Source organism: Mercenaria mercenaria, chromosome 16 (genome assembly GCF_021730395.1).
Source record: "Mercenaria mercenaria strain notata chromosome 16, MADL_Memer_1, whole genome shotgun sequence".
In the NCBI taxonomy this organism is placed as follows: Eukaryota; Metazoa; Mollusca; class Bivalvia; order Venerida; family Veneridae; genus Mercenaria; species Mercenaria mercenaria.
Genome location: NC_069376.1, coordinates 18,919,316 through 18,944,494, shown reverse-complemented (window position 1 = coordinate 18,944,494; position 25,179 = coordinate 18,919,316). Strand labels below are relative to the sequence as shown.

General features: G+C 33.7%; 1 protein-coding gene and 1 long non-coding RNA gene across 2 annotated transcripts; one reads left to right on the top strand and one right to left on the bottom strand.

Moving 5' to 3' along the window:
- Positions 1 to 5,783: 5,783 nt before the first annotated feature.
- Positions 5,784 to 12,088, bottom strand: LOC128549510 (uncharacterized). Its single transcript, XR_008367768.1, has 2 exons — positions 9,472 to 12,088; positions 5,784 to 6,631 (listed from the first exon to the last, which is right to left on the bottom strand). It is a non-coding gene; the product is annotated as an uncharacterized LOC128549510 (long non-coding RNA).
- Positions 12,089 to 15,911: 3,823 nt separating this feature from the next.
- On the top strand, positions 15,912 to 20,250 carry LOC128549833 (uncharacterized). Its single transcript, XM_053527503.1, has 3 exons — positions 15,912 to 15,975; positions 17,262 to 17,669; positions 17,989 to 20,250. The coding sequence occupies exons 2-3, from the start codon at positions 17,659 to 17,661 to the stop codon at positions 18,773 to 18,775; spliced, it is 798 nt and encodes a 265-aa protein (XP_053383478.1). The 5' UTR covers positions 15,912 to 15,975; positions 17,262 to 17,658; the 3' UTR covers positions 18,776 to 20,250.
- The last annotated feature ends 4,929 nt before the right edge of the window (positions 20,251 to 25,179 follow it).

Sequence of the window (25,179 nt, the reverse complement as noted above, 5' to 3'; positions counted from 1 at the left end):
TCTGTTAGGTTTGATGTCTGAGACAGTTGTATGAGACAGTTTCAATGTATGGTTGGACTTCCTTGCGATGTGTGGTTCTGGCTGTGGTTGCTGTGCTCATTGCTTCCAGGAAATCTACCCTTACCTTTCTGTTGTTACTACAGATCATCCAGATGTGTTGCTTTCTATGCAGCTATTACAAATGAACTGCATTATAAATGGGAGGTCAATATTATTGGTTAACAATTTGGAATTTAGAAGTTGTATATTCTATTAAGAAATAATCTTACTAGAAATAATAATCAGGTCAGTTTAAACTAATAAGTTCGCTCCTTTCATTTTCTGAAGTCAGTGTTTAATTTGTTTAGATCAAACGTTTTCAGCTCGACTATGCAATGTATGAAGAGCTATCCTACCCGACCATTCGTCGGCGCCTTTCCGTGGCCCCACCTTGGTAAAAGTTTTGATGCACTTTCCCTTTATCTTTGTTACCTGGATTTGCTTCGAACTTAAAAATGTTATTGATCATAACCACCCACATCAAATGAAGAAATTGCGCTGTTTTGAATACTGTAAAATCATTTAATTTCGTGGGCATGAAATTTCGTGGTTTTGGTCAAAACGGCAATTTCGTGGGGATATGAATTCGTGGATTTCAACTTTTGAACATAAATTGAATGGTAAATTTACTTGTTCGTTGGGATTAAAATTCGTGGATTGACTCAACCACGAAATCCACGAAAATTAGTTCCCCACGAATATTAATGATTTCACAGTATGTTTTTTCTTACAAATACTGATGCTTTTTGTCATTTAACTGAGTCTATTTGTGAATTGTTATGAAATGCACAAAACCCTTACACCCACTAGCACTAGTTTACGTAGTAATTTATCATGAAATGACGTACTGAATGGAGTCCATAATCCCAGGAGACTAGCAAATTGCAGCATTCTATTATGCGTAAATGTCAATCTAAGCAGCAAACTTTTTTTTTATATAAAACATACATAACCGTGCTTCTTGTAGGGACACAACGGTAAGGCATGTATCATGAAAAGACGTGATAAATTCAACGGGTTTCCTAGCAAATATGTTATTTTTCAAATAAAAACCACACACACACCACGGAAAAGATGATAATTGTTACTTTTCTTTAGTTTCCTAAACTTAGAATATACAGAACAATATATAACGTATTGGTGTGTTTGCTGGGAGGGAAAGCAAAGTACACAATCACAAAACTTGTATTTTATGCAAGATAATCAAAGATATACAGTCCCCTTGAGTTTTCGTCATAAGGAATCTAGTATGCTTTTGATCAATAAATACTGCAAGACATGAATTGGGATTAAGAGAAATTCTCTCCCAGAATGAATTTGGCGAATACATCATTTAACTCAGATGATCTCTAAGATTTCCAAGAATAAATCCGTATTTTTTTCGGCATTTTTCGGAAAGTTTGTTGAGCTATATTTATGTCCGAAAAATGCCGAATTTCCTAAGTAGAATATGTGATTATAGTCTCATAGAAATTACCAAAGTGGCATTATTGGTCTACTACCTTAAGCCGATCTTCGCGATTTCAAAGAATATATCCGTAACTTTTAAATATTGTAGGGACGCACACATTCATCAGTGGAAAGACATGACACAAAACATAAAATACATGTAGCATGAGCAAGATTTAAAAATTGTTCAATCTGATCATTTCCTTTTACGTAATAAACTGTTGACTTGATACGTTGGAACAAAAGAATGACTGTTACAATACATTCAAAAGTACTGTTTTCTTACATGTCGCAGTGATACTGTCTCGTCTTACAAAGATTTGTACGTCACATAATTTGTCATCCGTAAATACACAGTGGACAAATAAAACTAGAGCCATCATAAATCCTGTATGCTGAGAAAGTATGACACTGATGTAGTTCCCCTTGAGTATTCGTGCTTTTATAAGCAAACGTATATTATACTGTGATTGTTAATCAATAAATACGGCAAGAATTTAATACAGTATTAATGAGACCTATCGACAAACTTCAGGAAAATATTTCCGGTGCTGTAATGTTTATTCAAATATCTTGTCAACTGCAGGAGCAAATTCAAAAGTAAAATGTAAAGCTTACTTAATAGAACATAATAATCTTTATTACGTGCATGCATTCGCAATAACAATTTTTAAACATTAAACAAAAACAAACGAAAACGAGGTATTAGATTTTTATAATAACTTGTTAAAAAAGCGATGCATTATGCAATGACGAAGTGTAGCATTTTTTAAGTTTATATCATGGAAACCATACTATCATTGATTGAAACCGATAATTATTTATCTCAGCATGAAACATTTGCCAGGGCTACAAAGAAGGCTGTAGACCTTTCAGATTTGCTTTTGGAACCAGAAAATACCATATTTTAAGACGCCGTATGGCTTACTGTTTAAAATGGCAATACGTCACAAACAATGATTTAGTTTAATATACTAATTTATTTTAGGTCGATTGTGAAAAAAGACTAGTTCTACAATTTATCATAATCACTCTCGACACCTCATGTGCAAGTATGTTTTTTTGTCAGAGGGCGATTAACAGTCGTTGTTACAATTAACAAAATCTATAAGAAGACCTTTGAGAAAAATAGAACGAAGAGCAGAACAGTTTGAGTGAGTCTGTTCAAACTCATTTTGTTACGTATTACGTATGTTCTTGCATAAAAGCAAGCAAGAACAGGGAAGCCATGTTCCAAAAACGCTGTCTCCCCAAAGGCACACGTGCATAATCTTATCTGTTAAATTTATAAAGTCTTTTCATGTTACATGCTTTACCGTTGTGTTGCTACAAGGAGCACGGTTATGTATGTGTTATATAAGAAAAATGTTTGCTGCCTAGATCGACATTTACGCATAATATACTGCTGCTATTTGCTAAAAACTAGTTTTTAACTTGATTAATGAAATATCGTGTTTTAACAAAATCATTCACCTGCTCTTTATACGAGATTTTTTTTGCTGTTTTTTTAATGCTTTGCCAGGGACTGATATTTATTTGTATGGTATGTGTGTTTAATTTTCTTCCATAAGAACATAAGAAATATGCAATCTTATCCCTAAATATTGTTTGCTGTATCAGTTACCATCCCCACAAATGCACTAAAATTCATTGCATTGAAGTATGAAATAATAGCGCACGTTTGTGAAATAATAGCGCTCGTGTGGACTAGATTAGTGTGTCAAAAACCTATACTTTACTAATTCTAAAATTGTAATGAGTACATTTATTTCAAAGGAGAAAACTAAAGCAGTTTTGAAAGAGTGACAAATATATATACATGTTGTATTCATAGTATGTGTATATATTAGAAAAATAAAAACGCATCCAACAGTTTTTAGTAATATCTTGTTTTTGTTATTCTGGAGCGTTCAAGTGTAGTTAAAATGTCTGTATTGATATGACTGTGTTCATTTTATTATTAAACTGAAATTAAAAACCCAAGTTTCCTTTATACAGGTTATTGACCGTTCCATTTTTCAACTTGCTTTTGTCTGTTTTGCTTTAAATGTTATATATCTTCCCATGTATGTTGGTGGACTTCACCTAAACCTTTTAATGCCTTCCTCCACCATTTATGCCCACCCCCTTCTCCCTTACCTTTCCCCATTCCCCTAATTACCCCGCTCCCTATTTTGATAAATTTCATACAATTGAATTGTAATTATTGATGGGTATTTGATAATATTACATATTGCTCAGTATGCTTTTGACTAAATATAAATATGTCATATTAAACAGAGTTCAAGGGAAAGTACAACTGTTCCGCTATGTATTGATGTATCCAGAGAGTCACTTGATGCTTAAATCTTATTGGATAGTGTCTTCTCATCAATTTTTGTTCAATGGCGCTTTCATTATCTTTTTTTATCAACCATTTCAAAAGCAACTTAAGTAATATGTTTTATGTTAAAACAATTGATCTTAAACTTTACATTGACAGCGCAAGGATGCATAAAGCTTAAGTATGGTATCTAGAAACAAAAGTTGTTTTAACAGCAATATAAAAATTCTAGCCTTGGTAAATGACTTTATGTCGATTCAGGTTTTAAGGCGCACCAACAAAGTACAGGTTATCCTGGCCTGTTTTGATAATATGATATTAATTTATTGGTGGGTGCTAGGGTATTTATATATATATATATACAGTCAAACCCGGCTGCAGAACCTCCCTTGGGGACTGAAAAATGCCGGTATTTGTGATAACATATATTTTCGCAAGACAGGTGACGTGTGACCATAGTAAGCAGGTTATATTTTATGGAGGCTGTCTACAGTACGGGTCTGACTGCATAAGGGAGTTCATCGGTTCTATGACAAAGGTAAATGTACCAAGTAATATAGCAAAAACAAAACAAAATTATGTGGGATAAGGCCGTGACTTTATTGTAAATTTTCAAATGAAAATTATGGCATATTGTAAATATATAGCATGGTATATATGAAAATGATGAAAAAATATGAAAGACAAAGCTCCAGCTAAAATGCCTGGAAGCAACATAGCAGCGCGAAGGTGCAGAAAACTATGAAAATAAGAGCAGAACATACCAGACCTAATAGGAAATTGTAGGTTCTAGTACTTCGCACTAATGAGAAACGTGACAAAGATGCTCTCACCGATCTCTATGATATAAGATGATATATCAACAAAAATATTCTTCCTAGATTAAGTAAATGCAAAATGAAACATAACACCAAGATCAAAATAAAATCTGATGTAAGTCAAGAAAGTCTTCAGCAAACAAACGCACAAAAATATTAAAATATTGAAAAAATTGTTTCAATGTAATATATGAACAAACGGACCGGTGCGAGGGAATGGTTATAGCAAATTATGCTACAATAATAATATAATCCATCCAAGCGATTGACTGAGCTAACCAGCAGACTGGAAACGTAAGAAAACAGGGGGGATTTACATGTCTGTTTCAACATAACCCATGTGTTAGAGGTTTGTAGCAAAGTGATCCACAAATTATAAAAATATGTACGGACCTACACGTACATATAACAAATGCAACTTTCGACTGATCACTAATAATCGTATGGCCGATAAGTTGAACAACCCTGTTTATATAAGACACAGTCAATCCATGGACCAGGTGAATGGCCGACCACATGGTACAAGGCCCCCTCTAACGGTTAAAGAGCGCCCGCCCAATAACACCAATAATAAGAGATGACCAACCGAGCGCGAGGTTGCAGATACGAGAAGGTCAACCTAGACAAGTGAGCTTTATTTTGATACTGCCGTAGTATACAAGAATAAAATATTTTGTGGATCACTAAATATTGCTCACAACACGGACAAAAATTAAAATGAAATTAGAATTGACTTGAGCCAAACATTTTAATACAGAAGACTTTCTTTACTGTACCCCGAATAAAGATTACAATTTGTAAGCGCCATTTAAGTCAAGACAATAATAATTCTAAATTGATGAAATCAGATCAATGCAAATAATGTATGTTTACTAATAAAATCAAGTTTATATACGCATACACGCCTTATTTCTTTCCTTTACTATATAACTAATACCAAACAAACAACTTAAACTGGTTTCAAAGATGGTGGTTAACTACTGTTCATATAACAATCAATATCCCAATAACACAATGCATCAATAGAACGTCTTCGAAATATATATAGACAGAAATATCATAATTCTTTCCAAATATGCATGTACTTAAGCAATCAATATGCCGAAAGAAACATAAAATATACCGGACTATTTATGAACATATGCAGTAAGACAGAATACAGAATGGACAATTCATATGTAATATGACAAATACTTGTCATGTTATCTTAATCTTTACGCATTATTATTATTATAATTATTATTTTTTGTTTTAATTTCATCTAAAAACTACCCAGAAAGACAGGTTAATCGTATGCTGCGAGCCGGCTGCCCCAACCCTAACTCTTTTCTATTTTTTATGATATTTTTATATAAGAGGGGGGAGGTAGGGAGAATCCGAGGCTCTGACCAGCGAAAAGGCTCTCTCCACCCCCTGCTTTCCGAGTATTTACTATCATCAATGTTTCTAGCAGATAAAATAAATGTACCAAACAGAACAAAAACAACACGAAAAACTGGGTAATGTTCATGAGCTGTCATCGAATTATAAATCGATGTACAAAACGATGTCCTACAAAAATATTTCAATTATGTTTGTTTGTTTTTTTACAGAATAAATGACATTAAGACCATCTTTCTGCAAATACAATGCCAGAATTTGGCGAACCTGCATGCTATCGCTTTGTGTAATAAACCCGCACTAATTCATGTTATCTTCGTGCTTAAATTCAAACCAAATTTAACAAAAAACAACAAACAAAGTACCAAAAGAAAAAGATAGTAACATTCGGAATGTTTATAAATGAATACATGCAGTTAAAAATCAAGCCGGTTTCATTCAACCGTATTGTTCCATGATGATTAAATGTACCAACAGAAGCGTACTAGCAAAATTGAGTTTATACACACACACTGTAGAGTTTATTCTCTAATATACCATAGATTACAGAAGCGGCGTGACATGTTTGGTGCAGCAGTACATTTTGTGGCAGGGTTCAGCAGTATGATTCACCATTGTGACCCTGAAACAGATTAAACTTGACGGCAGAAATATGTTAAAAAACAACAAAGTTACTGTAATGGGAAGGGTGGGAGGGAATTTTTGTAAACGATCTGTCCTCTACGGATTTGCGATAAAGAATGTACTTGTCACTGCACTAAATTTGCCCATGAAAATCCCGTGGGATTAAAACTTGTTAGACTAGTATTTGAACTGATACGACTATAAATACAAATACAGGTGCGGATTAACAGTGATGCGTTATGTAGGGCTGTCATCGATAGAAACGATATCGATGTATCAACGATATTTTTTGGTCGATCGATTATCGATTCCCATTTTCAAAAATCGATATTTTACAGAGAGAAAAAAACAACTGTCTAGATAAACACTCAGACCCTCTAAAACAACTTTTTCTGCCTGCAAAAATGTGCCGAAAGTAACGGAAGTTGTCAAAAAAGGTCATGTCTAAACTTGTACCGTAGCAGTCTTTTCCCACTAGCCGGCACTACCTATATGGGTAGAAGTAAAAAGGGCTCAACTTCAGAATCTATTTGCAAAAAGTTACGTTGTCCTGTCTTGAAAGGTCGCTTCGTTGTTGTGCATGTAAAAACATAGAGTATATATACTGTTTCTACGTCAATCTCGGCTTTTACTTGTTCGCGTATAGCTGATCACTCAGTAAAAGGTACAGAATTTAGCTAGTGCCCGTAACAATAGCAATCAAAGATGGCCGAAGAGGAAGCCGTCGCCGGCTTAAATAGTGGAAAAACAGTCAAAAGACGGAAGGAAAAGCTTTGTTTGGGTTCGTAGAAACACAGGGTGTTGCTTAAACATGCTTTTCAGTACAACAAACAAACAGTAAAACACTACAAATTTGAGGCTCATTGAAAACTTGGGCAGAAGTTAAAAAAGAAAAAAACAAACAAAAAAAAAAAACAAACAAAACACGCGGTGCCAGTACCTAATCCGAATGTAAACTTGTGCAAGGTAAAAATTAAGACAGGGTATGAAACAGGCTAAAATATAGATAAAAACATTGTAAATAAATTAATTAATTAATTTAATAAATAAATAGATATCTGTGGAAGAGAAATGCAGATTTTTAGCTGTTTGAAACCCAACTCCAGTGCCTGATATTATAGTTTACTAGGTTGTAAATTAGGATAAATGCAAAAGAGGAGTGAAGACAGAATGAAGATCTATAAAAGATTTCATTAATTTTCATTTATTTTATTTGCTTCATAGATACAAATACAACAGAATCAAACAGTAATATAAAAAGTAGGCAAAAAAAAGACATAACATTAACAAGAAGGTATATAGCATGCCCATAAACAAAGAGATTGTTAATCTAACTTAATAATCGATATATCGATGTATCGTCGATATTTGTCTTCCGATATATCGGTATCGTCGATATGCAAAAGACCCAATCAATGACGGCCCTAGCGTTATGTTAGACAAGACGATACTCACCAAAATTAAAACAATTTATTTCATAAGAGAACATAAATTTACTTAATTTATTGGTGGGTGCTAGGGTATTTATATATATATATATATATATACAGTCAAACCCGGCTGCAGAACCTCCCTTGGGGACTGAAAAATGCCGGTATTTGTGATAACATATATTTTCGCAAGACAGGTGACGTGTGACCATAGTAAGCAGGTTATATTTTATGGAGGCTGTCTACAGTACGGGTCTGACTGCATAAGGGAGTTCATCGGTTCTATGACAAAGGTAAATGTACCAAGTAATATAGCAAAAACAAAACAAAATTATGTGGGATAAGGCCGTGACTTTATTGTAAATTTTCAAATGAAAATTATGGCATATTGTAAATATATAGCATGGTATATATGAAAATGATGAAAAAATATGAAAGACAAAGCTCCAGCTAAAATGCCTGGAAGCAACATAGCAGCGCGAAGGTGCAGAAAACTATGAAAATAAGAGCAGAACATACCAGACCTAATAGGTTCTAGTACTTCGCACTAATGAGAAACGTGACAAAGATGCTCTCACCGATCTCTATGATATAAGATGATAACTATAGATTTCAACGAATGTAATGCATTTTAGATTTTAGTACTAATAAGATTTACAATATGTCATACCGAAATGCACATTACGTGTATTGAGGGCCACTCAACATTTTATGAAAATAAAATTCGCCAAAACGAGGTATGCAGTGAATACACGTTTACTCAATAGGTACAGCAGGTCATTGACAAACAGTTAAAAGTCTAGAGCTAGAAATTACCTTTTGCTATGTACCTTAATTTTTTAAGATGTATCAAAATCTATGAAACTCGCTGAATATTTTACATATTGTATATCTTTAAATGTTACAATGTCATTCAGGTACATGTACATATTATCCAATAGTTCGATTACTATAAGCTAGGGTCATCATGAAACCTTTTGCTGAGGTTTCAGTCGAAATGTATTATCTATTTATTTTGAACGAACGTCAGACGAACGGAAGGACAGGCGGACGAATAGGAAACCAATAGCCATAAGACTTTCAATTAGAAGAGTCTTACTGCCACTGACTTGTTACGTCATAAACAGAATATGCTTGGACAGTTTCATGTGACGTCTTCTTTGCATTCATATTATTGAAATTATTATTCATATCATTATTGTTATTATGATTATTATTATTATTATTAACATTATTCTCATAATTGATTCAATTCTGTTTTACACCTATTTTCGATATTTCTTGATTATTTCGTTTTCCATATCAATGCATTTTTATAACTTATTCTTTTACATGCAGGCAGTTAAGTAATGCTACAACGGACCTAGATAAATCGGATCTAATAAAATTAACCAGGTACAGCAGTTACCTTTCAACACAAGGTGCCCCAATAGCTGCCGATCCCGACCATGCCACGCCGCTCCTATAGCTAAACTGTTTAAAGACATTAGGAGAATAGCCGGTTGACGACATTAGTTTTCTGCAGTCCCTTATACCAGAGATTGACCGTGTTAATGCTGGTGTTACAGTTGTTGACGTAATGGATAATCCGCATCAAATCGTATAGGCTAGAACTGCGTCTAAAATTAATGTGTATGCATTTCATTAGCGTGTAACAAAATTGATAACCCAAATCCATATTTTAGTCATTAAGAAATACATTTAAAGCTGAATATTGTTCAAAATATAACAATAATCTGTATTAATTTATATTAGTCCTTGTATATGATAATCTTTTGCAGAACGGAACCATGCAAAGTATTAGCAGATTCGGTTCGATTAACTTGGTTCATGGGAAATCACTCGTGGCACTCCCAAGTATAGTGTGGCTTATTCCATTTAGCTCAGAATGTTTGTGTTTTTATTTCTATAGCACCGTTCTCCATAAGTTTCGTTGTTTTGCTGGATTTTATTCTTATGTAAAATACTCTCAGAAACAGTAACCAGACTTAAGTATGAAAAGCACATCTTACCTTACTTCGAACATGTCCGGATTATATTGTTTAACAGTTCTGAAAGAGCTTTGTAATTTCATTACAATGAATTAATAATATATCTATAAATCCGTGAATTATTTGATTTAAACATGACGCTTTCGTGCTTTAAGAAATATTTCTACGACTTAGAATTGTGACAGTATGTTATTAATTTTCATAAGCATCACTTACCATTTACTGTTATACATTACAACAGTTGAGATCTAGGTTACCCTAGTGATGTATAAAATGAAAATATATCTTACATTTCTTTCGATATCTAACAAACAGCAGCTAACCAATATGTTACATTATGAAAACATCCAATATACACGTATCTTTCTTGTCAGCTGTTAATGTTTCATTCCATGGTACGAACCCAACTGGAACGCTCTCTTGTCAGTATAGCTAATCAAGTTAATATAGCCAATTTCGTTCCTGGACACGTAAAAAGCGTAAGCTTACATTACCTTATTACATACCAATTTTCCCATGTGCAGTCTCTACGAACACTTTAACCATCTGACTGAAATACTGTTGAAAACGGCATGGAACCAATTAATTGTATGTCGCTCCTTTCTCATCGGATCTGTTAAGCTGTAACTAGACTATGCAGCATGTTTTTTATCATTTGAAGCAAGATATTTAACGTATAATTTTGACAATTGGTAAGAAACAACCAAATGTATATTTCTGTTTGATTTAATGACTTAAAAGTTTGTGATTTTTTTTTTAATTATATTAGGCTACAAAGCAAAATTCTTTGATTAATCCTAGCGATACTAAATCATGTTACAAAATATTTCCGCAACAATGTACGTTAGAAATGCATAAACCTCACTACACCTCGGGTGAAACCAGTACATGCATATTGTACATATGATTAAAGTCCATAAATAAAAATGACCGAGAATAATGTACAGGAACTAACGTACTGCATTTTTGCGTATGTACATGCAAACAAAAAGAACGCTCGACCACACCCATGTTTTACCTGTGAGTGTTTGTCAGCTCACTATGTCTGTTAATTTTATTTTTTTTATTTTTTATTTTTATTTATTTATTTATTTTTTTTTTATAACTAAAATTCACTTCAGACTGATTCAGTCAGTGATTGAATAAAACCAAATAGCCAATATCTTGCTGATTGTACGATGAACACGTGTCTCCATTACTTTCCAGAGGACATATTCAAATGCCGTATAAACAAAAAGTTCAGCAATCAAAATTATAAGCGCAGATATCTAAAGAAAATATATAATGTATACTCATCTCAATTGTGAATTCTCAAAACAGTAGCGCTGCAGTTTTCCGTCGTAATCTTCTTTAAATTTTTGTAAACGATCTGTCCTCTACGGATTTCCGATAAAGAATGTACTTGTCACTGCACTAAATTTGCCCATGAAAATCCCGTGGGATTAAAACTTGTTAGACTAGTATTTGAACTGATACGACTATAAATACAAATACAGGTGCGGATTAGCAGTGATGCGTTATGTTAGACAAGACGATACTCACCAAAATTAAAACAATTTATTTCATAAGAGAACATAAATTTACTTATTTTTGACAATGCTCACAAACTAGGATAAAAACCAAAGCTTTCGAATCTCACGGAGTCTGTTTTACCTTGCTTTCTATGCGAGCCCCTGCATTTTCTATGCGAGCCCCTGAAAATGCGATGGCAAGCTGAGAACCAGCTATTGCAATATATAAACCCAAAGCAACACTTTCTAAATGGAAGCTGTTTCCTTATTTTGCCTAACTGGTTGAAGATATACAAGTATTTTTGGTCTCAGTAATATTGCGTATAAGGGTTAACAAACGGACAGCTGACTAGATTTTACAAAAAGATAATCTTGTTACAGTATACCCTGAAATCCCGAAAATAGGCCGCGGCTTATTTTGAATTTTCGGGTTTGATGTCTTATTATTGAGACCGGCAAACTTTAGAGTACATATATGCAATAACGGTTTAAAAACCGGCGTAACCACCGAAATACTGAAGATATTGATGTCATACATTTTGCTTTTTTGCTTATACTTCTGACATTCTTGTTTAGTTAAGATTTGTTACACTTTCTTAAATGAAAATAATCCGATGCTAAAAGACAATTACCCATTAAAAACGTCTGTCTGGCCTAACAAACAAATACACCTATGATTTAATCGGCCAACGGGTTCGAATAACTTACACAATACGTGATAAACATTGCATTGTGTTATGAAGACCGGTCATGTTAATTAGTAGAACTGGCGTGACAAGAAGTGTTTGAGACAGGATTACTTTTTGCATTTAAAGTTCTAATTTGTGCAGGGTTTTAAAACTGGACGGCTTATTTTTGCGGTGCAGGACATCTCGTCGAAAGACATTTGGTCGAATACGACAGTTAACCGATTATGACATTAGGCCTACTGCGGCAGTTTGTTGAAGCCCTTGATGCGACAAATGGTCGAAATAAACATTTAATACTGCGACACTTGGTAGAAAGGTGATAATAGCAAAAATTCGACTAATTATCACACGAAGATACAATTACCTACTTATTTTCAGTTCTTTGTGTACATGTCAATTCAATTCAATTCAATATTTTATTTGGAATAAACAAATAAATGTTCATCGCCAATACTGTGGCGTACAATCCTATACAACACAATGTTTACAAAGAGAAAAGCATGAAATTAAATATAATGTATAAACGCAATTGTATGAGCATAATATCTAGTTATTGCAACTTTGCAAAATAAGGGAAAGACCAGTACAATTCAAAAGTATACAACATTTTACATATTCAAATAATAATTGATATATGAAAAGTTTTCATATTCTAACGGAGAATTATCCTCGCTACTTAAACAAAGATCTAATAACTTATTTCCAGAAGAATTAATCGTTTTGTCCATAGAAAATCTATAAGGAATATCATTTGTACAATCCTCAGATTCAACATTATCTAAACTTGAAATATATTTTTGGGGTTTACTTGATCGTTTGATTGCAATGAGAAGAACCGAATCTCGTCAAATACGCCATCGGTATGAAACTAACGTAGTTAAAGTAAGTTCTCTATAAGGGTTAGTGGCAGACATATTTTATTTTGATGAAGGTGATAATTTTAGTTGCGACAAACACTTTGCAGAGAAAACCGGCAAAAATGTACAGCAGCTTATTCTTGAAATAATATATAATGTTCTTTATGGTTTTCTAGTAGGTATTGGTATTCAAAGTGTTTACTTTAAATTTTGGTATATGAACGGCATTAGAAATGTAATTGACTTGTTTTGAAGTTAGTGAAATTACGATGAACTAGAAAACCCGCTTAAAACACAATAGTTACATAGCCCCAAATAAATCGTATATTCGGCTTATGTTTTGTTAACATTGCATCATAATATTATGTAGCTCGTACTTGACGAAAACAAATCATAATGAAGAAGTGCTTACTGGCATAATCATATATTTCATAAGACACACAAAAAAGTAAAAAAAAATGACTTAATGTTTTTAAAAATAAAAACTTTCACCTGATATGCTGATGCAATCAGCAAATATTTTTCAATTAAATGATTTTAGTGTATTCATCTTTGGCTACTGAAAATCACAAGAAATTAGTATACAAATCGTTTATGTACCATAATGTAATAAAGCCATGGTCACATGACCGAGACATGCGATCAAAACTTTAATACTGCGTAGCTAGACGTAGGGAAAAACCTTCTTTCACTTTCATTCTACCCAGCTGCAAAATAAACTTTGAAGCATAAGACGTTGCAGACATTCCTCTGGGTAAGCTTATATCTGGCCTGATGATGGCCCTTACTATGTGCGGAAATGGCACTTTATCTGATATGGACAACATTCGAGTGGATCACGGAGACATATTCGGCGATGTATTACTACCTTTGTACCGTGTATATTAAAAGGCAGATTGTGGAGAAAAATATCTGCTTCGAAAGACCCGTTTCTATTGGTCATTATTTAATAAGCCAATCACCTTTTATGTTTCATTGTCACATGAATGTCATTGGTCGCCGGTACATTTTTTGCAATGAAAGGAGAAGCTGAAAGCCATGTATTTCCTGCTTTTTTTATTTCATAGAAAAATTCTATCGTTAATCCAAATCGCCAGAGCGAGCCGGCATTACTAGTTTCTGATGGGGTTGTAAATTTAAGTTGACTGCGGTGCGTTGGATGCCTGAAAGCTGCGCTGTGTAAACCCCGTCTGGTTTCGAAATAAAGTGTACATGACAGCGATACTCTATAAGCGATAACTTCACCACAAGAATAAGTTAATGTTTAATTAAAAAATGATATATCAAATTTTCATAATAATATACTGATGAGGCAATGAGGTCAGTAGTTTTCATCTGAAAATGAAAAAAATAGTACGCCTTTGAAGGATGAGCTATGTTGTAATGGCAGACGATACATGTCTATCTACACTAAACTGTTGAAACAACAACGGTCAAAGTTTTAAGATTGAAGAAATATGTTTCAAAATTGGTCTGTCTTTGAAATCTAGTATTTAATACCTTCCAAACAGTGTGGAATAAATATAAATTAACTTTTTGAAAAGTTCTTCGCCAACCACCGTCCACAGTTTTTGTATGTTGTTGTGTTTAAGCGTGCTTGCTTCCAAGCGTACGTGCGTGCGTGTGTTTATGTTGGGATTGCGTTAATCCATTCTTATACTTTGGAAGTAACCCGTCGGCTATATATTTCTATCTGCGGCAGCCCTACTCTGTAATGTTTGATTCTATCCATGATTATTGCTCTTTTTGCTTTCGAAAAATCTACTTTACTGACGGGGACATAATAAGACTTATAGGACTTACTAAACAAATTATCATGACTGAAAATCCATCTATCGGCTACGTGAAGATAATTTAGAACGAAGTAGGTAAATAATCGACTGCCGATATAATCATTATGCTGCTGAAACGATTTATTTGAACGCCGCCATAACGTCTCATAAAGTTATAAGGTATCTTATGAGCCTCTGTTAGGCAAAAATGCTTTCACAGTACAAAATACCATTTTGTGTTGTAAAATGGTTAAGGTAGTGAAAGCAATCAAAATTACTAATAGAAAAAAAAATAGAATAAAATACGGTTGCTGTTTCAATCATTTAGAAAATAAACAATATACATGTAGATATTTTTTGTAATAAATTCATACTTAGCTAAGAGTGCAAAGTTGAGAAGAATAGAACGAAGAGCAGAACAGTTTGAGCGAGTGGAAATATTACCTGGGTAAATTCAATTTAATATATTTATGCAGCTGTGGTTCTCATATTGCACTGCATATGTTACTGAACATTCCGCAAATATATCACATACTTAACATGGCTGGATTGCTCTGTCGTTGTTCAAGCGTTGTATATTCCGAAATAAACAACGATCGACGTGCGGACCGGAGAGAAAACATTAGAACGTCCATTATAACGTTAAATTGCCGCATGATGTCCAGTTCCTTCCTACTTGGGTGAATGAGGTACAGCATGATTTTTATCATATTGAGAATGTTAGAAAGAAAACAAACTTGGTCTTCTTGTGATTTACCATGATGGTTCATCGTTCATATCCTTGGATGTTTAACTACTCGGGCTAAAAACCTTGTGGTTCAATACCCGCATCTAAACTTTGAACCGTCAAAAATCAGACTATATACATGCACCATGCGTAGGCCTTGATTATATTCACAATTGACCTATATCAGTTTAGGCTACATAGACAATACCTAATATCAAATTTATCATTTAAACAAATAAGATAAAGCTTTATAGTAAGTTGATTTATAAAGTCTATTGATATGATAATTTGCAATGTACTTCAAATATTTTTTAGGTTCACAAGTCTATTCAGTGAGATTTTGGATACTGACAAAAACTTACCAGGTATAATAGTTCTAATTCATATACTCAAGTCTGAGAAATCGAATCCCTTCTGGACATTTTTAATGCTATCCAAGGCGCATCTTTCACTAGAATATTTGCTTTAGATGCTAAAATCTAAAATTCCTCATCAAATGAACTTAATTTGATTTGTAGAGCTACATTCACAATAAATTACCTTTGTTAAAGAAAACTTTCATTTATGTAGAGGAAGAACACATTTATACTGCGTCTAGCTGAGCACAGTATAAATCTGTTCTTCCTCTACATAAATGGAAGTTTTCTTGAGTTTATGAATTATTTTTTTTTTATTTATTATTTTGAAGTACATAGCAAATTACCTTATCAATGACTATATGGGTATATACTGTTGGAAGAACAAGGAAATACTTCTACAAAAAAAAAAACATGCAAGTGATTTCTAAAACGATACAATTAATTTTAACTTCATTTTAACTCGTTTTTCGATAAGACTTCTGTTTTCTTGTTTGAATCTTACACAATCCAGGCTATTCTTTGGGAGGCATTTTGGAGCTTTGTTTTATCTGTTGGATATTCATCCTGTTTTCTTTTCTCACTTTTGTTTATAATTCTCTTTTCTCTTTTCTTGTTAATAATCATATACTTTCCAAATGCTATGATTACAAATTAAAACCATGTCACACGTTGTCTTATTCGTAAATTACTTAATGTTTTATAGAGATAATTTTAGAGAATCAGGTACAAGTCAGATCAGATACAGATCTTGATTTACACCAAACAAACTTTACCAACGACCAATTATATACACTCTAACATCTTCCTTGATATCTTTGCTGAAGAAACGCTTTTATTGATAAATCACTTATCGAGTGCTTGATTAAATCGGTACGTACATATAGAACGATTCGAAATTACCTTAAAGTTTCAGGTATAATGAGTGAAGGGCTGTCTAAAAAAATCTCGTCGGACCCTGAATGGTGTTTCCCCTATACCTCTGCCTTCTACAAAGGCATTGTGGACATGCGTAAATGATTCGTTATATATCTTCACAATAACATTTCCGTGGTTACATATTCTGTTTATGTTACCATAATGCGAGGAATACTTTTATTTACACTGTCATAGATCAAAACATGGTTGTTGGTTAGAGTGAATTATAAATTTAATCAATTTAAATTCTTTATATGTTTTTTTTTCAGTGAGCGCTTAAGTGTGGTGTCCCATAATGTCCCGTTTTTGTTGTTGTTGTTGTTGTTGTTGTTTGCTTGTCATCCTTGTCATTTCAGTTTTTTGTTTATTTATTTTAGTACATATGAGTTATATACACATTCGTACAAACGATGCTACAGAATTTCTTTCGGAGCTGCGCTTCTTGAATGCAAGTATTCCTTTTGAATATCCTTCCATGGTTTTAGATGTTACTGTAAATATGGTTACAATAGATAAAAATGTAAAAGTACGTATAAATCCTGATTAATGAGGTACAGCGCTCCCTTTCAAACCTCGTATTTCCTTGAAACGCGTCACTAATTATTTTATTATTATAATGGTCATAAGAATATGAAAGCTGAACTACTATGTCAAATAAAAATGATTTATCGTAATTTACCAATAAATATATTTAGATTTATTTTAGTGGCTGTGGAAACACGAGCACGAACTGATGTTATAGTAACATATGTTCAAAACTTCATATGTTAAAAGATGAGTAGTAGGTAAGACTTGTAAGCAGTTTTACTATAAACGATAATAGTTATCAAAATTATTTTGAAATTAACATACGAACAACATATTTCAGATCAAACATTTTGAAACATCTTGTGAACAAAAATATACTTTAAATAAAGAATAGAAACAAAGACATCTAAACAAACATCAGCTTTTAAAAAGTTATATATTTCATTTACGTACCTGTAATTAAATTATCTGGGTTTTTTTTTTTTGGGGGGGGGGGGGGGGGTTCTTAAAGATTTGTTTTTATTTATTAACTTTATAACCGCCATGCATGATGAAAATATCATGTTACTGTTTAAGTTTAATAGACGAAGACAGCTTTTACGAGAGATTTTTCCATAGAGGGCAATACGGCTTATCGGGAGGTTGGCCTCACTCGACAACTCTTTTATATCGAATGCGAATAAAAAAAGCAGGCAAAAATAACATTAAAAAGAATAGGCTACTACACAAATCAGGATGTTCGTCACTGCCGCAATGCGAACGATGGACAAAGGTTGAAAATGATGCTGGAGGACGACACGCGGAGATGCTTTTCGTACAACAAGTTAATGAACTTCTTGACTGTTTAAATGAAGAAGAAAGTCAACAGACATACAGACAAATAAGTTTTGATATTGTGTTGAGTTATTCGCCATGCTCAGACTGTGCAAAAGAGCTGACTCAACTGAAGAGGAGATCAATTGAACCAACTCCTAGTGGTTACAACGTCATTTTTTGTACTATGAACATAAAATTTGCCAAATTCTACGAGCATTATGTGTTTGAAAACATCGAGGCAATGATATGGATGGTACAGAACCAGATAGAGTTTTCTGTATTTAATGGATTGTGTGACTGGAAAGATTTTCTTGATAACATAGTAAAGCTCGCCCTCGATATCCAATCTGAAGCATTTTACGCAACCTGGTTTTACAGACAAGATAGAGAGCTAGTAGATTCAATACTTCTTGAGTGCATCAAGCTAACCGCATTTAAATGGCCTACGCAAGATAATGAGGGTCGAGAGGAAATGAAAAAACGTATCTGCGATTTGAAATCTGCTAAATCTAGTTTTGCATATTTGATGGACTTAAGGGCATTTTAGGCAGATACATATAGATCGTTAATGATAAATCTTTCGAGGTCCATTTGAGCAGTTAATATTCTCGCAAACCATTTATGAACGTTCTATCGCAGTTTAAGTAGGCGTGTGAATGAAAAGGGATCTTGCAAAACAAAACCTGTAAAAATTCGAGTCTTTACTTGTTGGACATACTGATATTTTTTTCATAGGATTTCTCTACAGCACCAGTCGATCAAAGAGTGCTGCATGCACGTTTAAATATCCAAGCACCAGAATGAAGAAACGCGGTAACTCAGACGATGAACCACAAGAAGGCCTTATTTATATCAACTTTTACATGCTCATAAAAAAATGAAAAATGTATTGAACTTATTATATTACACGTGTTGACGCGAGGCTTCTCAGAACACACAACACTTGTACTTTTTTAAATTCAGAAGTAAGCTAAGTTATTTGAAATATTTATCAGTGTGATATATTGTTTATTCAGTTCATTTTGTTTATTGGTGTGATTTATATTGATTTATTATGTCATTCGATGTGATACATGGTGTTTATTGAAATGATTCTTGGTGTTTATAGATAGAATTCATATTGTTTATTGACATGATAAATTTTGGTCACTGATGTTGTGATTCATTGTATTTACTGAAGTATCAATTACAGTATTTGTCAACAAATTTGGCAAAAATGTTTTAAATCATTTTTTGGGCTTTCATTGGAAATTCAGGGGTATTGCACACTATTATACGCATGCATAAATAAGCTAAATTAAATGGATTTATTTTGTTTTGTTTGTTTGTTTTCGGTTTAACGCCGTTTTTCAACAGTATTTCACTCATGTAACGGCGAACAGTTACCTAACCTAACCAGTGTTCCTGGATTCTGTACCAGTATAAACCTGCTCTACGCAAGTAACTTCCAACTTCCCCACATGAATTATCAGAGGTGAAAGACGAATAATTTCAGACAAAATGTCTTTTATCAAATCGTCACGAAGAACATACGCCCCGCCAAAGGATCGAACTCGCGACCCCGCGGTTTGGTAGACCAACGCTCTCCCTACTGAGATAAGTGGGGGGAGGGTTTGAATTCATTTTGTATTTAATAGACTAGTAATTGCGTGACTTAGTTTCTGCTTAAACAGCAAACAGTCCTGTAAAACTAATATTTATTATAACATATTGATTTATTCTTTATAATGCTGGAATAATATGATTGATGAATATGATAAACTGCCATTTGTTAGTTAATTCATCTGTATTTTAATAGCAATTCAGTGTGCGTATTTAATCTGTATATGTGTCTTTATCGGAATAAACATCAATCAATTAATCATTTTCACTGTAATATTTCAAAAGTTTAATGAAAACATGTAATAAATTGCCTATCACTTTATCATTTGATAGAAAAGATAGAAAACCACATGCATATGTCGCCTGACATTGACGAAAATGTTACAGGTGCGGTTTGACTGAGCCTATTAATGTACGGTAGTGAAAATGCGAGCTATCGTCCGCGCCTGCTGCATCACCAGTAAACATGAGCTGACGATATGTACTAAATTTGTCTTACAGAAAACGAATAAATATCATAAGCTTGCAAGCAACATTACATTTAAGACTCACATACAAAGCTTTCCAGTTAACTGACCGTTATACTATCGATATATTTTACACCGTTTTGTGTGGTGTAATACTGGTGAACTCCAAGTGTTACCATGAACACGAAAACCGATACATTTTACGCGAAAACTCGACGTTTAGAGGGCACTGACACGACAAAATTTAGCTGTCAAGTTTTCGTGTTGGCGGGTATATAAAGGTCGTGTTGGCGCCCTTTATTTGTCGTGCGGTCGTGTTTTCGCCCCACCAACACGAGAACACGACAAATACATTACTTGTCGAGTTTTCATGTTTTCGCCCCGCCGACACGAAAACTCGACAAATTAGGTATTTGTCGAATGTCGTGTTTTCGCACCCCCACCCCGCACTGCTCGACAAATACCTGCGAAAACACGAAAACTCGACAAGTAATGTATTTGTCGTGTCTTCTTGTTGGCAGGGCGAAAACACGACAACACGAAAACTCAACAAATACCTAATTTGTCGAGTTGTGTTTTCGTGTCGTTGGGACGAAAACACGACAGCGCGAAAAATAAAGGGCGCCAACACGACATATTCATACTCGCCAATACGAAAAGTCGACAGATAAATTTATCGTGTCGGCGCCCTTTAAACGTCAAGTTTTCGTGTAAAAAAGTCTTGTTTTCGCCCAGCCGACACGAAAACAGACAAATTAGGTTTTTGTCGAGGTTTTTTTTTTTCGTGTTTTCATGTTGTCGTGTTTTCGCCCAGCCAACACGAAATGGCAGAAATCAGCCATCATTTTAAGGTGTTGTTCAACATGTCTATACAACATGGAACCATCTTTTTAGGAGTATCTTAAACTGACATCGTTTGTTGAAAAAATGTGATAAACGTTAGATCCTTTGTACACCACGTACTGTCATGTTTATCGCACATTGTAATCTTACCAGCTGTGTGCTCTACATTTGAATTATTTTTTTTCTTATAGATACGCCATTTAACGATGCCACGTTTTGCACCACCCATACTCAATTCTCACTGAGCCAGTAACTGCGACAGAGCTGATATCATAAATCACAGAAAACTAGTTCATGTTTTGGAAATAAAATATACTAGTATCTAAATCTGCTTTAAATATATTGCTAATGACCTAATATATTTGTGTTTAGAAAGCAACTGATACTGCGATGATTTTTTGGTGTTTGAATTGTAAAAATGACAACTTGACGGCTCCCTTAGATGGGGAATTCTACACATAAATACGGTTTCAGTCCCATATCGGTTAGAGGCAAGTGATTTATAGTTAGCGACTTTTACCACTTTGCCATGGATGCCTTTCTAAAGGAATAATATTTTGAATTTCTGTTCGCATGTAAAGTTTCAAACAAACTTCAGCAAGATATTGAATTTATTTTGTCAGTTTATCCAGATTTTAATCATACCAGTATATATTTCTACCGTAAATATAACTACAGTCGATAAGACAACACAACCTAGATACATATCGATATATATCCACTTTTTACGATAAACTGAAAAAATTGGGTCATTTATTAAGATACGGCACAGCTCAAAGATTATTGTTAAAGGGTGATTTAAATATGTCAACGTTTTCGTAATTTCAAACATTACATACATGTAAAGTCGCTCTCAGATAATGTATCCATTCATAATATCTATCAACAGAAACTTATACTTTTAGGAAAATTTAACGATAAGATAGCGGAAGCATACGGTGGCAGGGGAGCAGCTTTTGCCTAGATTTTAAGCAAGTCCCCGATTCGCAGTTATTTCTCTTTATAAGTTATTAGTACAAAAAAGCAGTACTTCAGCTTTACATTGTGATATGGCACTAAGGTAAGCTTCAAAATGAAAGCAATAATTTTAATCCATGTGGTCAACTTTAAAAGGAGTAGACATTACAACCTACCCGTAACCCCTCTTAAAATCAAGAAAATTTTAGCATTTTTCCTTACTTTCAACACATGCCATACACTCGTTTGTAAACTTTAATACAATAACACCAGGTTTTCTAATAAATCAATCCTCAGGTTGCAAAGCCCTGCTAAGCAAAATGTCTGTCAACCACCAAGTTTCAGGAGAAAAAGCAGGTCAAAGACACTTATTGTCCATTTTGCTGAAGAAAACACCTGATTTGTTAAAAATTGCCCCCATAAATAATGATTCACAAAATATATGGATCTAGGTGTTGCAAAATATTCGCGTCTGCTATTTATAGCTTCATGCATGTACACGTTGATTTCTTTTAGAATAAATTTTCAACAATTACAACAATAATATTATAACACTTTGAAAAGCTACCCTAAATATTTAAAAAATTGACCGGGACCATAATTCGAAACTGCTCCCCTGTCATTTAAAGCGCTATGAGTAGCTACGTTATTGCGTTCTATTTAGTGTTCCCAAGTAAAAACATATTCTGCATTGTAGTTAAACGTAGCTAATAATAGCAAACAAATAGTAAAACTCATTCATAAGTAGTGTACACTCTGTATACCTGTCCGTATCGACCTGTAATTGAGCCGTACCTTAAAGTAGTAATCCGTATTAGGTGTCGGCCCGGTACATTTTCTCCTTCTTTGCTGTATAGTACTTTTGGAAATGGGTTGTGAATTTCACAACAAAATTGCAGCATTGACAGCTCTGTATTTCTGAAGAGTAATACTATCCCAGTCAATATATCACAAAAAACACCACCATCGACGATGAACTTTTTTGCTACACATCAAAGTATCTAGTCCATGTTTAAATTTCCCACTGACATCTGTCATGGCCACCAGTCTGGTGTAGTTTTTTAATCCTTCCGCACAGAAATGTAGTCCTGAAAACACACATAAAACAACTGTTAAAGACATCAGAAATGACAAAAAAATGTACACAGTTTGGAATTTAACATGTCAAAGTAGGGATAGCGTTAAACTGGGAACTTCAAAATTTCAAAGAACTACTTCCTAGGATACAACGACCCAGAAGTACTTCTATACCGGGGTGACACCATCAATTCGTACGAATCCGTACGGCTCAGTTACGGATTGGTACGGATTACTACGTTTCTATCCGTAGATAGACGTAGCTATCCGCGCCATATGTGTGACTGGGGTATAATATATGTATAACATGTCCTAATGTATGTATAACGTAGTAGAAACATACTACGAGCAAAAATTAAACTTGATATCCCGAAATCGGGAAAAAAAACTTTGACAACACGTGTAGGTGGGAAAAGTAAAAATACCTAGACCTTTATACCTGGCATTGTGATGGTTGGATAATTACTGCGGTTATATAATATGTTCAACGAGTTCAAGTTAAAGAAACTTCAGACAAAAAGTGGATACTTCCGCAATAATATACACAGTCAACTGTATAATTTGTCACTCAAGATACGAGGGGCGTTCAATATGTAATGTTACTCCGTATGCAGTTCCGTAACCGCTGGTTATTTTTAGATGCGGTTTTCGGCACATTGTAGAGCAATTTATTGGGAACACAATGGTACATAAATTATAAAAATAGGCAGGTTCAAAGTAAAAATATAATCATTTTAGTGAGGTGTACTCAGATATACTAGAACATTATTATAATTTTGGTTTGTCCTGGGCATACAGAATCTCAGAAAAATAGAATAACTTGTAAAATCACAAAATTCTATCATTTTTCTACGAGGTACAGCAATTTGTGATGCGTTTGCCTTTGTTTTGAACTATTTATTGCATTTTTAATTTTACAACACAACTAAAAATTCTAAACTCGAGGTTGATTCCATCTTGAATGGGTGTTGAGGGCGATTAATCAAAGTTGCAAGAACTAGTTTTGCAATCGAGAATTAAGGTACTAGTATCAACTTAAAATACAAGAATTTTTAAACGGTGATTGTCGCACCTGACAAAATTGCAGAGGCTTATTGCACTTACCTTATCATTTTTCGAGTAAAAATATACACACTCAATCTAAAACTGTTATAAACTTTTTTATTTTAGTTTTCATATCTTTTTGTGAAGATCATGATTTGTTTTATCTGTTTAAACTAAAAATTTAAATATACTTCTAGTTGTTGAATAGTATATTCAAGGAATTACTTATTACAGTCTCATATTTTGGACATAAAATTGTCTAGTATACCCGAGTACACATCACTCAAATGATTATAGTTTAACTTTGAATCTACCAATTATTATAATTTATATATCATTGTGTTGCCAATACATTGCTCTATAATGTGCCGAAAACCGCATCTAAAAATAACAATTGGTTACGGAACTACATACGGAGTAACATTACATATTGAACGCCCCTCGTAATGTCCGTTAACTTTTCTATTTTTATTACTTGTATTACTTGCAGGCTTAATTAGCTATTTTGACCCAGTTGATTTTTCTAAATACATACAGGTAGTGCACGTGCATCTATATTTAATCAATTATTTATAATAACTATATTTGTATGAATACCATTTATTTCCTGACCCCTTAAACACAGGCGTGACTTTAAGAATGAGCATTCTGTCCAAACGAATTGTCTTTAATGTGGTCAATCACATTTGCGCAACATTTTGTGACATTTTTTTTTTATTTTAAGTATATTCTGTCGGAGATTTATCAATGAAACAAAAGGACCCTTTTTCATATAGTGAGATCTCTGTTAGAAATGTATGTTTTATTACTTTTTATATGACTTTGTAATTACCCCTTTAGTATGAAAGTTTTAAAGAAGCGGAAGACTGTTTAAGATTTCAGTATAATTTCTAATTTTACATTTGCATTTGATGGATATTTGAACATTTGAACCCAAAGGCAAGATTTAAACAGTATGTGG